Below are 16229 nucleotides of genomic sequence, written 5' to 3' on the forward strand. Positions count from 1 at the left end.
TAAAATGGACTGGGCCAAGTGTCCTTCACATCTGAAGACCCATGACGTGGGAGAAACAGATGGATATGAGAAGATTTGAGTTAGTGGTGGAAAAATAATGGATGTTATTTTGACTGATGGAAGCAAGTCAGATGCCTTTGACAGTAGTGAGAAGGGTGATTTTTTGGAGGATGAGAAATATACATGAAAGAAGAGTGGCAGTTTCAGCCTGGCATGGGTTCATTAGGCTGTGCAGGGAGCCAAGCGCAGCCACCCAGAGGTTCTGCAGCCAACCCCAGAGCATCAGATGTGTGGAATGTACCAGGGATGATGGTAGGCATCTCATACCCACCATCCTTTTTGGTCACACAGGTTAATATGTTATGGACCTTATTGTTATAGAGAGAGCAACTAATGCACAGGTATGAGCTCAAAATCACCCAGCAAGAAAGTTGCCCAAGGCTTCTGACTCCCAAGTGCAATTATTTTTCCACTCCACCAAAATGATTTCCTATTCTTCTGCCACAGAAAACCAAAGTTCACCATGGTCACCCCAAGCCCTTGAGAAAAGTTAAATTACATTGACTACTTTCTGTTTAAAAGAGCAGAGAAGTATTTAATTCAATGTATTTCCCAGCCTCCTGAGGAAAATTCCCAGGAATCAGGAAAATTCAGTCACTTAAAATGAGTCATTTCCTGAGGGCATGGTTTTTCTTTAAATTGTCTAGAAAAGTCAGATGGGCGGAGTCCTGCTGAATCCTGACCGGAGGTCATCCATTGTGAGAGGTCAGATCATTTAATTGGCTCCTCACTGAAGAGTGTGTCCTGTTTCCCTAAATTGCATTTGAGGTTTTTATTTCCCCAAGGCTATCTAATGAATGGGAAGAAGTACAGAACCAAAAGAAAGTGGCAAGACTTACTTCTGGGTGTCAATGGTGATTTCAGACAGTTAAAGAAGCAGACTGGTAGACGGTCAATGTCATTCTGGCACAATTTAATGACCTGATGATTCATAGTTTATAGCATGGAGGAACCAGGCACTTGAGAAATGCCAGGAACTAATGTGACTAAAAATATGCTGCTGCTGCGGACTCCTGAAATAAAGCTTACTTTGGGTACTTTTTAGTTCAGTGCACTTTAGGTCTCATGATTGAGTTTTTTCCTAGTCATGTTTTTCTTTCAGGTCCTTTTTTCTTTTTCTCCCCCTCAACAGGAAATAGAAAATAAACATCTGACCTTAGCATACTTAACCTTAAATAAATTAATGTGTGGAATGAAAATCAGACAAATAAATCAGGGTGTGTATGCTCCAAAAGGAAATTGCAAACTGGAGTACATGTTACAATCTTATTTGAACAATGAAATGCCTTAGAAGTTTCTCAAACAGTAAAAAAGGAACATCATTCTTAACTTTTGAACAGAGTGTACAAAATTTGAAATAAATGACTAAATAAAATATGAAACGAAACTAGAATCATGTACATTTTATCTTCATGGATCTTAGTTGAGATTGAAGCTTGAGACCAGTGGATCTGTGAGCATGTATCTGTGCCTTATATCACACAGTAAACCACAATGTTAGTCGTTCAGTCATATCCGACTCTTTGTGACCCTGTGGACTGTAGCCCACCAGGCTTCTCTGTCTATGGAATTTTCCAGACAAGAATACTGGAGTGGATTGCCATTCCCTTCCCCAGGGGATCTTCCTGACCCAGGGTCTTCTGCATTGCAGGCACATTCTTTACCATCTGAGCCACCAGGGAAGCCTCACTGCCTTACATACTTACTGAATATTGTTTGTTCCAAATAATTTCCCATAATACTGTGCTTTGCAGAGATAACATGAGTATTTTGTATGGCAGGAGACAAGTTTTCCCAGGGAAGGAGAACCTCAGCCATGTTTCCTGAGTATTGACTTTATTTTGCTTCTGTCTCTGAGTAGTCCCTATAAGATCATAGCTGAATGAATTGGCCCAAGGATACAAGGGGAAATTCTTCTAAGTGGAAGCTCTAATTGGTAGCAGTATATTTCTTTACTGAAGGTTGAATGACTCATGGATTGTTTGGGAAAATAAATAGATTTACTGGAATTATCTGACTTTCAACACTTAACACAACTGCTTCTGAGATATTTCTTTTTTGAAGAAAGTAATTTATTTTTTCTTTAATTTCCCCACCCTCCCTTTCTACAACTGTAAAACAGTACAATAATTCTACTTGAAGAATTAGAATTAAGTTAGATAGTGTACGAGAAAGCGCTCTAAAATGTAAAGTATCATTAATACATGCTCAGTGTTTCAGGCCCGTTTTCTTCTCTTCCTGCTTTCTGTTTGTCACTTAGGCAGCTGCTACCTCAGTGGTTCCTGTTAACATATTGTTGATGTTCATTCTTCAGAGATAAGGTGACTGGGAATGAAAGGGAATAATAATAGTGTCCTTAACTACCTGCTTTATTAATTCTGCTTAAGGAAAGGCTACCAGATAAAAAATAAGAAGCACTTCAGTGCTCAAATGGATGTGTGCTTATCAGGAATGTAAATCAGCCAATATTTGAAATGATATTCTCTTCAGCTCATAGAATTGTAATTGTATTTCTATATCTAGATTTCTTTTTTTAAAGAGAAAGAATACACTTCCTGATACTAGTGGCTGTTCACACTTGTTTTTTAAAAATGTGTTTGAAAAGAAAATCACCACTCTCCTCCAGTTCAGTGGAGCTTTTGTAGAGATTGTTTAGCTGGGGAAGGGAATAATCACTACCAGAACTTTTGTAAAACATACCTGTAGTCGTCAAAGTCAAGGCACACTTCATTTATTCTGACAATTGATGGAGCTATATAGACAGTTCTTAAATTATTCATCTTTCCAGTAGAAAATTCCCCTGCTGGAGACCTCAGGATTGAATTAGACCTGAGTTCATTTAAACACAAGTTAATTTAAAAAGTAAACACACAAAGTAAGTTTTGTCCTTGCATAGATCTTCTGTAAACAAGAGCAGAATATATGGTTTAAGAAAATGTCTACATCTATATAAACATCAAAATTAAAAGTGACTTTTTTTTTCTTGGCCCTCTTGAATAATTATTTTTATGAAATTCAGCTTTGTTTCATAAATAATGCAATGCTTGCTTGTGATTAGGCAAGCCTAACCAGCTCAGAGAAAGAAGCTATTGCTAGCAGACCCTTACTACTACCAGGAATAAACAATATCACACATTTTCGAGTTGGAGCTCTGTGAGTGGTAACAGAATCAATGTGCCAAGTCGTTTTAGTCCTGTCGGACTCTTAGCGACCCCATGGACTGTAACCTGCCAGGATTCTCTGACCTTGGGATTCTTCAGGCAAGAATACTGGAATGGTTACCATTTCCTTCTCCAGGGGATCTTCCTGACCCAGGGATCAAACCTGAGTCTCCTGTGGCTCCTGCATTAGATTCAGTAAATCACTGTAAATGCCAGCAATCCCTTTCCTGGACAGGTTAGGACTTTGTTACAGCAGAGCTGCTTTGCTGCCTGCAGCTGACCACAAAGCCCTGTCCTAAGCCTCTTGGAGCACAAGACATGCAGAAGACTTTTTTCCCCTCATGGTATTTATATTTGTTTCTTTTTTACTTTCCTTCTCACTGATTGTTTCTGTTTTAGAGAGTTCAGTGTAGGCTTATGTTCTGTTTCTGGTTTGAAAAAACAGAAAGAGAGAAACATTTTTGTAGTCAGTAATCTTTGAAAGTGCATGCTGTTGCTTTAAATGGCAGTGAGACAGTGACAAAGTCAGAAAAGGTGGACTGAGAACCAGCAGGAGAGGCTGTTGTGTGACAGGGAACCCATGTAGAAGCTCTTAATGAATTTAGACTGTCCTTTCCTGTATTTGGGCTTTCCTGGTGGCTCAGAAGTAAAGAATCCACCTGCCAATGTAGGAGATACAGGAGACTCCAGTTCTATCCCTGGGTTGGGAATATCCCCTGGAAGAGGGAATGGCAACCTGCTCCAGTATTCTTGCCTGGGAAATCCCATGGACAGAGAAACCTGGTGCGCTCCAATCCATGGGGCTGCAAAAGAGTCAGACATGACTGAGCAACTGAACAACTTCCTAAATTTAGTGTTTTCATCTCAGACACTTATTTTGAGGCCTCCAAAACCTAAAGAAATAAGAAAAAGACCGAGTTTTAAGAAGTGACCTCTTCTGAGAAGGCAGAGGTTCCTAGGACCTTCTGTTGCTGTTTGCTATCAGAGAAACAATTAGAACTGTTTTCATCATGTTCACTGGACCTGTCCCCACCTTAAATCTTTAGGAGGTCAGAGAGCTTTGCTCAACATCCAAAAAAAAATTTTTTTCCATTGGAAGAATTTAAGTTCTGGCTCTGATGTGCTCTCCATGACCATTCCCAGAGTAATTTTCAGACATAGCTTCCCAAGGAGGCTGTTCAGGGCATGAAGTGAGTGGTCAAGCATTAGAGCATCTTATCTTTGTTCTGATGTCCTATAGAGGCACTTCAGAGACCTCCAAGGGCTTGCATCTCCATGGAGACCCCCCAGGAACTGTGAGGCTGGGAGTTAGGGGGCTGGTACCAGGTACCTGCAGATTGTCTTTGCTAATTAAAGGTAACCAAACAGTGTGTATGTGTTTTTTCTATTCCCAACTTCCTTTCATAATATATGTCTCCCAGCAGCCTCCAAAGTCGTTGTGAAAAATTAGGGTTTTCAAGCCTTGGGAGGATGTAACCTTCATCTAAATTGATTCTGTCTTTTGTCAGTCAAGAGGAGCACTACCCAGTGTGTCTTCCTGAAAGTACTGAGGGATGCTTATAGCTGAGCTATAAGAAAGTAGGGAAGGGAGAATTACATGCCAAATAAACTCTGGGTTATGCAAAGGCTTTTTTAAAAAAGCTATGCAGCTTGTCTTCCTTGGCCTTTTAATAGGAACCTCTCTGTCCCCAGATTATATTGATCTTCTTAGAAGGTATGGAACAGGCTGGGAGAGGGGAAGCATGACTTTTGATCGTCAGGAGACTTCACAGGTACAGATCCTGTTTTTATTACTTGGGCTTTATCTTGACTTTCCTACATTAAAAGGCAGCTCCACAGGCTTATACAAAGTCCTCTGGGTGACAGAGACAAGGCGACCTCTTTGACGACTAAATATGCCCGCTCTGAGCACAGCAGAAACAATTCAGCAGTGGCTAAAGAAGCAGTGCTGATTTGCCTTCCTTATAGTTTTGAGCTAAGAAAGTAAACTGATTCTCTTCCTTTCTTAATCAGCATAAATTTGGTTTGCTGATGTACACGCAGTCCTCCTTTACATTTGCTTCTGAATATTAGGATTGCTATTTTCACTTGGTTGTGCATTTTTAAATTTTTAAATATTTGTCAGGATTTTCATTCCCAGACTCTATCAGGGCAGATGGTGCCAAATTACAGTAGGGGGGAAAATGAGGTAAAATGGTAAAAGAGTCAAGACAGAGAGCCATTTGAAGGAGGAATATCATTTCTGTGGGGAGATATTTGTATCACCTTCTCAATAATGGTCATGTCACTTATGCTTCAGATATTCAAATATATTCATGAAGATCCCTCAGCTGAGGAATTGCCAGCATCTTGTGTAATAGTGGGCATTATCCAGGCAGCTGGTCAGCAGTCCCCTAGACCAGAAACTCAACACCTGAAGCAATGAGGATTTTCTATCAAAGGAAGTTGAAAGTAGTTGTAGGCTCCAAGCTAAGTATCTTACTCGGGTTGATTGGCATATTATTTATTTTTGCACTCTTTGGGGGTAATTTCCTTATACCACTGAATGTCAAGTATGTGCTTTCCTGCCATCTTTACATGCCGGTAGCTGCACAAACAGTTGATCGTTAAGATTTGACATAAAGGGACTTCCCTGGTGGTTCAGTGGTTAAGAATCCACATGCCAGTGAAGGGACACAGGTTCAATCCCTGGTCCAGGAAGATTCCACATGCTATGGGACAACTAAGCCCAGGCGCCACAACTACTGAACCCTGTGCTCTAGAGCTTATGCTCCTTAACAAGAGAAGCCACCTCAGTGAGAAGCCTGCACACAGCAACTGGAGAGTAGCCCCTGCTCGCTGCAACTAGAGAAAGCCTGTGCAGAGCAACAAAGACTCAATGTAGTCATAAAGAAATAAAAAAAGATTTCACATAGACATACTGTGAAATAAAGGAAGAATTCAGTGTTTCATTTTGGTTCTGGCATACCTGAGGTGGGGAGGGGTGAAGAACAAGTAAATCATGACCAATGTAGAAGTCTTTGAACAATCATGGCTTAATATTTCTAATTTTTCAGGTTGTATCCACGCCACGCAAGTGCCCTGAACAACCTTGGAACCCTGACTAGAGACACAGCAGAGGCAAAGATGTACTATCAGAAGGCTCTCCAGCTAAACCCACAGCATAACCGGGCTCTTTTCAATCTCGGGAATCTCCTTAAGTAAGTAGAACAGGTACCTTTGATCAGAAGACCTTGTAATTTTAAGAAATCCTTTCCTCTTCAGCACTCATTTGGTGCTGTTGTCTCCTCTTCCTAGGGCAGAATAGGTTTTTCAAGCTTTGGGAGGATGTAATATTCATCTGAATTCATTCTGTCCCTTATCAGTCAAAAGGGTGTTTCCCAATGTCTCTCTGGAAGTATTAGTTCTGGGAGATGTTCCTAGATTGCCTGTAGAGGGGTATGAATACAGAATGGTTGCATGGTCAAATAAACTCAGGAAATGCTGAGCTAAGCAAAGATAGTTCCTTTATTGCAAGCATCTTTAACATGCTAAATGCTCTGTGAATATTCAAGAAGGGAATACGGAATATAGCACTTTCCTTAGTCAATCATTTTTAATAGGCGTTACCCAGGTGTTTCGTGAATATACCTTAGGGAAAGAGCTGGTCTAGGATAAGCAGTGTACTCTAAAGGTGCAGCCAAAAGGCATAACCACAGTTTGTGTCCAGTTTATGATATAGATAAGAAGCAAAGTGGGGCTTCCTTGGTGACTCGGTGGTAAAGAATCTGCCTGCCAATGCAGGAGACACAGGTTCAATCCCTGGGTTGGGAAGATCCCCTGCAGAAGGAATGGCAACCCACTCCAGTATTCTTATGTGGAAATCCCATGGACAGAGGAGCGTGGCATGCTACAGTCCATGAGACTGCAAAGAGTCAGACAGCCTAAGCAACTGATCATGCAAGAAGCAAAGTGAGCCTAGCTTGGAATTAGTAAGTGTAACTCTTGCTCTCAGAAGACCTTCCAGGTGTAATCACTGGTGTTCACTTTTCACTCACTGCCCTGGAAAAGGTTAATAGTGCAGTTAGTCTCCCTGAAGGCAAAGAAGTACTTTGGTATCTTGTATTTTTGTTAATGTAAAGTCTAGGCATGTTGATGATGGTGTTGGTATAGTTAAGGCAGTAGTCATAGTGGAAATGGTGGTGGCTGTGGCATTTAACTTTTACGTATAAAAAACAGGTTAAAATACCAGAAATGGAAATAAAGGGTGAAAATGATTAGAGTCAGTGTTGGTGATGCATTATCTGTGCTCCTTAGGTTACTGACAATCCATACACTTTCTGAATTGGTTTCTACGTCTCTGAACTTCTAGAGAGCACACTTGGTACTTTTAGGGCCCTTGGTTTGCTGTCTTATTAACCTTTTCCTTACCAAGATTGGCTTAGTTGCCTTAGTACCTCAGTGGATGCATCTTCTTCACTTTTCTTTTTACTCCTTGAATTTTCCATATGCACAGAGATACTAGTTCTTTTCCTTAGTGTGCTCATTTGTTAAGTCATGTTTTTATTTAATCCCATTTGAACAGAAGCATTGCGTAAAGAATAGGTGACATCCCAAGTCTGAAGTTTTGTTTAAGAATGGCGTTATCCATGCACTGGGATAGTTAATCAAGAGAGTACAACAGAAAAATTAATAAATGCAAGGAAACTACATATAAAATGAAAAAATAAAAGTTTAAGTCAGCAAAAACTAAATGAGCTTAATTTTTAAAATTAGATAGTTTAGGTAATTCCCTGGTGGTCCAGTGGTTAGGATTCCACACTTCTACTGCAGGGGGCATGGATTTGGTCCCTGGTTGGGGAACTAAGGTCCTGCAGGCTATGTCCAAAAAAAATTTGAAAGCTTGTTAACATTCTGTATAAATTGAAAGTGATGAGAAACAACTAAGAATGAAGACGTATACACTGACAGAAAAGTCTTTTAGTACCAGTATGTTCTTCTTAATAAATAACATGAAATCAAAAGATGTGGGGAAAGTGTGTCAGTTATGTAGGTAGCTATTTACAGGTCAATAGGATGCTTTTATTTTACTCTTCCATTTTTATGAGTTCTTATTTACTTATGTGAAGTTTTAAGGACTCATTTATTAAAGTCATTGTTGCATCTATATATGTCCAATTTAGAGCCCTAATAATTAAAGGGTGGATAAATCCTGTTCATGTCTTTTGGAATACTTGCATTTCAAAAATAGTACTAATTTAAAAAATACTGCAGATGAGTTTCTTTCTTTTCCTTTTTTTAACAAAGAAGCCAACTTTGTCAGCCTGAATACACACTGATAGTTCTTGTTGGAAATGATCTCCTGCAGTTGTGATTATCACACTGTGCTGAATGTGGCTCTACTTGAAAATGATGGCATAGATGCTTTTAAATTTCATCTTACCCAGACATGAACAAGACATGCATACTGCAACCTTCCTTTTTCAATTGGCATATTATTGCCCCTATTATCTTGAGTTAGTGTATGTGAGTTAAGAGCGCAAGGAAATATTTTTTGGAGCATAGCAATGGCTACTTTTCACAGTAGGAGGGACTCCTAGATATTCAACATAAGATTTTTCTGTATTTTTCAGTAAAATCAACTCAGTGATTATCCAGACCAGTAATGCTTCACACCTGTATAAGAATTTGAGTGCTTTATTTAAAAAAATAAAATAAAATAAAGCCTTCCCAATGATTTTTTAATATACATTGGGACGAATAGGAACCAAGGTCCTGATAGGTTAACCGTCAGGTACAAAGTCACCCTTGTTTGCCTTCTGCTCTTTATATTAACCGGAGAGCACAGTGGCTCCATCTGTGTAGATGAGTCTTAGAATCCACTAGAATCAAATCATGATACTAGCTAATACTCATGTAATATTTTACAGTTTACAGACAAGTGGGGTTTATATCCACAATTTAATTTAATCTTTAACACTATTGTGAGAGGCATTGTCATCCTCATCCCCATTTTCATTATGGATGAAAAAAACCAAGGTTTGAAGACTTCATGTGACAACGGTCCAGGCTGTAGCTGATCCAGGGTTGAGTGCATGCCCTGTCTTTTTCACTTTCTATTACCCATGCTGCCCAAATAGCTCTCCAATCCAAATGTTACTTAATGTTTAGTTATTAAATGGCATGTGATTGACTACCTTTGGGGAGGAAGAAGGACTTTCCTGTTTTTCATCAGGAAACTGAAAAGTTTGTTTCCATTATGTCCTATAGTAGCAGAGAAAGGTGACCAGAAAATAGCAGAACTAACCCACATTTAGATTTGGAGTTTTACTTCTGCTTTCCTTTATATATTTCTGCTGTTAAGTAGCAATAGGTATAAAGGCATAAGTTCAGTTCAGTTCAGTCGCTCAGCTGTGTCCGACTCTTTGCGACCCCATGAACCACAGCAGGCCAGGCCTCCCTGTCCATCACCAACTCCCGGAGTCCACCCAAACCCATGTCCATTGATTCGGTGATGCCATCTAACCATCCCATCCTCTGTCATCCCCTTCTCCTCCTGCCCTCAATCTTTCCCAACATCAGGGTCTTTTCTAATGAGTCAGCTCTTTGTATCAGGTGGCCAAAATATTGGAGTTTCAACTTTAGCATCATTCCTTCCAAAGAACACCCAGGGCTAATCTCCTTTAGGATGGACTGGTTGGATCTCCTTGCAGTCCAAGGGACTCTCAAGAGTCTTCTCCAACACCACAGTTCAAAAGCATCAATTCTTCTGGGCTCAGCTTTTTTCACAGTCCAAATCTCACATCCATACCTGACTATTGGAAAAAACATAGCCTTAACTAGATGGACCTTTGTTGACAAAGTAATGTGTCTGCTTTTTAATATGCTGTCTACATTGGTCATAACTCTCCTTCCAAGGAGTAAGCGTCTTTTAATTTCATGGCTGCAATCACCATCTGCAGTGATTTTGGAGCCCCCCAAAATAAAGTCAGCCACTGTTTCCCAATCTATTTGCCCTGAAGTGATGGGACCAGATGCCATGATCTTCGTTTTCTGAATGTTGAGCTTTAAGCCAACTTTTTCACTCTCCTCTTTCACTTTCATCAAGAGGCTCAAGAATATAAGAATATTTTAAATGTTCTTATTTGATGCATTTTACTACTTAAGACTCATGCCTTATCTATTTCTCATTAGGCAGATAACTTAAAAATTGTGTTCTCCTTTATAATCTGGAACTCATGCTCATTGTAAGAACCCAAGTGGTTCCCTTAGATGTGAGTGGTTTAGACTCCATCATACCTAAGTGGAAAGCAAAATTGTTTTCCTGTTTTATAAGTGAGAAAACTGAGACTTGGAGAAGATAATTTAGGTGCCAAGGTCCCTTAGTGAAGAAACAGAATTTGTGGGAATTAAACCTCAAACTTCCTGACCAAGTACCCTTGCTCTTAATCACTACACTCTACTGCCTCCTAGTGGCTCATCTCAAAACTGGGATACAGCCCAGACCAGCCCTGCCCAACAGAAAAGTGAGAGCCAGAATATATAATTTAAATGTTTCAGGTAGCCGTATTTTAAAACATAAAAAATATATATCTTAAACCTCTATATATCTAAAATATTATCACCTTAATGTGTGTGTGTGTGTGTGTGAGGCACTCAGTCATGTTCGACTCTTGCAACCTATGGACTGTAGCCTGCCAGGCTCCTCTGCCCATGGAATTCTCCAGGTAAGAATACTGGAGTGAATAGCCATCCTGTTCTCCAGAGGATCTTTCTGACCCAGGGATTGAACCCCGGTCTCCATGTAATTAATAATATTAAAATTGATTAAGTTAAACATGTAAAAATATAAATAGGATAATGTACATTCTATTAAAATCAATAGAATATACATTAATTAATTAAAATTAATCTTTGAAATCCAGTGTATTTTTTACACATACAGCTTACCTGAGACTAGTCATATTTCGAGTGTTCAGTAGCCACTTGTGGTTAGTGGTTGCTATACTGAACACTGCAGACCTTTATTAATGACCTTGACTTTGAGAGAAATGAATCTTTGTCCAAGCCGGGAGGTCTAACTAAGATGTGATTCTGTCAAGGCATCCCAGAAACCTTAGAGCACTGAGGACCAGTTTCATCTGAATTCTTGGAGTTATATGACAGACAGTTTTAGACCTGTTCACAGCAGTGCATGTCACTGATTCTTATCTAAATATATTTGACCTCTTTCATGACCATTTCCCTGGACTTGGAAGTTTATCTGTTATGATTCTGTGCAGCACATTTGTGGTGTGACTGATTGATAAGGAGCAGTTTTCCATGCCAGCATGCTTATTTTACATTAATTATTGTTGGCTTTGCTTGAAACCTAAAAGGTACAAGAAACTAGGCAAGATTAGCATAAAGTTTTTATGGATGTAAAGAGCAGAAGTTCCTGATGGCACAAGAGAACATAAATAGAATTCTTTAATTCAGGGCATGGGGAAACACTTCTTTGACTGCTTGGGTAAAATAGTATCTGGTGTTTGTTAATAGAAAAGAATATTTTCATATTAAAGAATCACATTGTCCCTTTGCCAAAATTGCCTTTCATTCACATAATAGGATATGGATGTTATAAAGGTGTTACAATAAATCTTATAATCAAAAGTCAAAAGAAAATGAAATATAATATCCAAAATTGAACTATTTAGATGAATTTGATAACAATATACATTTGATTTTCTTTAGTCTGATCATTAGAATTGAAAAGAATAAAAGGATGTGGAAAGAATGGTAACCATTAGCTTTGATATAAATGTAAATATTGGGGATACATTTCCTTATAGCTTTGGCACTAGGTACACTACATTTTATTTCATAAAAAGGATATTTACACACTCAAGTTAGTAGTTTTCCCCTTTCCTGCTTCTTACCTGAAACCCCAGAGAATCCAAAATGCCAGCCCACTGGATAAACAAAAGCATTTTGAGGTCTTTCTCACCTTATTAGGATGTCAGCTTTGGGTGGGAGCCTTCTTCATCCTCCTCTTGGAGTGAATCCCCCTCCCCACTAGCACCCCATGGTGACCTATTAACATCCAGATTACTTCCAACCTTATCTGTAATTTTAACCACATTGCAATTTTTCCTCCCTTATCTTTATGCAGCTCACACCTGTCTCTCTCTACATGTCCTTCTCCAGCTCCTTTGAAGCCCAGTCCATCAGCTCATTGACACCATCTTCATGCTTATCAAGGCCATGTCACCGTCTTGAGCACCAGGTCAAAGACTCTGCCTTGATATCCAAACTGTGCTGCCTACTTCAGTGAATTCAGTTTTACCCATCACACAGTTCCTCTGCTGCATTCCCGCCAGGTCCTGGCACTTCTGCTCTGTCTTCCCCATTCATTGATGTGACCATTCCATGGCTTTCTAATTACAAACATCTTTGCATCCTCTAGTGTCTGAATTCTGAAATGTTCCTCTTTGACCTCATTACCTCTTCCCCAACCTTCTCTTCCTCTCTCGGTCACTCCTTCTGACCTTTGGAAGGTGTCATGGGATAACAACTTGCCACCTCCAAACTCTTCTCTTTGCTCATGTGTGTGTTTTAAGACCTTGAGATTGACATGCCTTCCTTCCAGGACAAGTTTCATTCCCCTCCTTGTCTCTCATTCCAGGATGTCTCTGCTGTTTACCATTGTTACAATCTATTCTCTCTGGATTTTATGTTTATAATCTATAAACCCATTTCAGAGAAGGCCAGATGGAAGGATATGAGCTCACTCTTTCTTACAATAACACCAAAATCACAACTGACTGCTGAATAATAATTAACCAAAAAAAGCCCTGGAACCTAGCAAGAAAGATACCCTACATCCAAAGACAAAGAAGAAGCCATAGCGAGTTGGTAGGAGAGGCAGAATCACTGTCAAGTCAAATCCCATATCCACCAGGTGGGCAACCCACAAACTGGAGAACAATTATATCATAGAAGTTCTTCTACAGGAGTGAAAATTCTAAGCCACAATCAGGCTTCCCGGCCTGGGCATCTAGCAACTGGAGTAAGAGCCCCTAGAGAATCTGGCTTTTAAGACCAGCAGGGTTTGATTGCAAAACTTCCAAGGGACTTGAGGAAACAGAGAGTCCACTCTTGGAGGGCACACACAAAGTCTCATGTACACCAGTTCCGAGTGGAAAATTGCAGTGACCCCATAAGAGACTGGGCCAGATCTACATCACAGTATTGAAAGGTTTCCAGTGGAGATGGGGAGTGGCTGTGGCTCACTGCAGGAACAAAGACTGGCAGCAGTAGTCCTGGGGAGTATTCATTCATTGCCATGAGCCCACCCAGAGGCTGCCATTAGCCCCACCCAACAGCCTATAGTTCCAGTGCTGGGACGCCTCAGGCCAGACAACCAATAGGACAGGAACACAGCCCCATCAATCAGCAGACAAGCAGCTTGAAGTCTTCCTGAGCACAGCCCTTCTACCAGACAGACAAGACCCTGGTCCACCTACCACTGCGCAGGAACCAGTCCCTTCCATCAGGAAGCCTGCACAAGTCTCAAGATAGCTTCAAGAGGATAGACAGTGGAAGCAAAAAGAACTATAATCCTGAAGCCAGCAGGATGGAAACTGCAATCATAAAAAGTTAGACAAAATGACATGGCAGAGGAACATGCCCCAGATGAAGGAAAAAGATGAAACCCCAGAAAAACAACTAAGTGAAGGAGAGATAGACAACCTACCAGAAATAAGATAAGTAATAATAATTCAGAATAATGATAGTGAAGATGATCCAGAATCTTAGAAAAAGAATGGAAGCAAGGATCAGGAGGATACAAGAAATGTTTAACAAAGACCTAGAAGAACTAAAGAGCAAACAGAGGTGAATCATAAAATAACTGAAATGAAAAATAAACTAAAAGGAATCAATAGTAGAATAACTAAGACAGAAGAATGCCCTAGAGACAAAATAGTGGAAATCACTGCCAAGGAACAGAATAGAGGGGAAAAAAAATGAAAAGAAATGGAGACAGTCCAAGAGACCTCTGAGACAACATTAAACATACCAACATTTGCATGATAGGGGCCCCAGAAGGAGAAGAGAGAGAGAAAAGGGACCTGAGGAAATACCTGGAAAGACAATAGCTAAAAAATTCCCTAATAAGGGAAAGGAAACAGACGCCCAAGTTCAGGAAGTGCAGAGAGTCCCAGACAGGATAAACCCAAGGAGGGATATACCAAGACACATAGCAATCAAGATGACAAAAATTAAAGACAAAGAAAAAAATATTAAAAGCAACAAGGGAAAAGCGACAAATGCCATCCAAGGGAACTTCCATAAGGATATCAACTAATTAGCATATCAGCATAGATATCAGCATAAATTATGCAGGCCAAAAGGGAGTGATACAATATATTTAAAGTGATGATAGGAAAGAACCTGCAACTAAGGATACTCTACCCAGTAAGGCTCTCATTCTGATTCGAGGGAGGAATCAAAAGCATTACAGACAAGCAGAAACCAAGAGAATTCAGCACCACTAGACCAGTTTTGCAACAAATGATAAAGGAACTTCTCTAAGTAGAAAAGAAAAGGTCACAACTAGAAATAAGAAAATTATGAACGGGAAAGCTCACCAGTAAAGGCAACCATACAATAAAGGTAGGAAATCATCCACACACAAACACAATAACAAAACCAGTGATTGTGAAAAAAGGCGAGTACAAATGTAGGATATTGGAAATGCATTTGAAATTAAAAGAACAGCAATTTAAAACAGTCTTCTTATATTTGTTGTTCACTCACTGAAGTCATGTCTGACTCTTGGCGACTCCATGAACTGCAGCATGCTTGGCTTCCCTGTCTTTCCCTGTTTCCTGGAATTTGCTGAAACTCATGTCCATTGAGTCAGTGATGCCATCCAAGCATCTCATCCTCTTTTGCCCCCTTCTCTTCCTGCCCTCACTCTTTCCCAGCATCAGGGTTTTTTTCTAATGAGTCAGCTCTTTGCATCAGGTGGCCAAAGTATTGAAGCTTCAGGTTAAGCATCAGTTCTTCCACTGAATATTCAGGGTTGATTTTGTTTACGATTGACTGATTTGATCTCCTTGTTGTCCAAGGGACTCTCGGGAGTCTTTTCCAGCACCACAATTCAAAGCATCAATTCTTCAGTGCTCGGCCTTCTTTATGGTCCATCTCTCACAATCATACATGACTACTGGAAAAACCATAGCTTTAACTATATGTACCTTTATCAGCAAAGTGAGGTCTCTGCTTTTTAATATGCTGTCTAGGTTTGTCATAGCTTTCCTTCCAAGAAGCAAACGTCTTTTAATTTCCTGGCTGCAGTCACTGTCCACAGTGATTCTGGAGCCCAGGAAAATAAAATCTGCCACTGTTTCCACTTTTTCCCCATCTATTTGACATTAAATGATAGGACTAGATCCCATGATCTTAGTTTTTTGAATGTTGAATTTTAAGCTGACTTTTTCACTCTCCTCTTTCACCCTCATCAAGAAGCTCTTTAGTTCCTCTTTGCTTTCTGCTGTTAGAGTGGTATCATCTGCATATCTGAGGCTGTTGATATTTCTCCCAGCAATCTTGATGGCAGCTTGTGATACATCCTACCCAGCATTTTGCATTTTTATACTCTGCATAGAAGTTAAATAGGCAGTAAGAATATACAGCCTTGTCATACTCCTTTCCCAATTTCGAACCAGTTAATTGTTCCATGTCCAGGTCTACCTGTTGCTTCTTGACATACATACATTTTTTTATATCAAAACCTCATGTTGACCACAACCTGAAAATCTACAGTTGACACCTGCACAAAAAAAGAAAAAAAAAAGAAATCCAAACACAGCACTAAAGTTGGTCATCAGATCAAGAGTAGAGAACAAATGAGAAAGAAAAAATAAAAAAGACCTACAAAAACAAATCCAAAACAATTAACAAAACGATGTAAGAACATACATACCAATAGTTACCTTAAATATAAGCAGATTAAATGCTCCAACCAAAAGACATAGACTGGCT

General features: G+C 39.7%; 1 protein-coding gene across 1 annotated transcript in view; it reads left to right on the forward strand.

The window, feature by feature from the left end:
• TMTC1 (transmembrane O-mannosyltransferase targeting cadherins 1) overlaps positions 1-16229 on the forward strand; it is a 318256-nt gene that overhangs the window by 237996 nt on the left and 64031 nt on the right. Inside the window, exon 12 of the mRNA XM_052640320.1 lies at positions 6278-6421. Coding sequence (XP_052496280.1) covers positions 6278-6421 — 144 coding nt within the window. The remainder of the gene's footprint in view (positions 1-6277; positions 6422-16229) is intronic.

The sequence above is a fragment of the Budorcas taxicolor genome, chromosome 5 (assembly GCF_023091745.1).
Source record: "Budorcas taxicolor isolate Tak-1 chromosome 5, Takin1.1, whole genome shotgun sequence".
NCBI lineage: Eukaryota > Metazoa > Chordata > Mammalia > Artiodactyla > Bovidae > Budorcas > Budorcas taxicolor.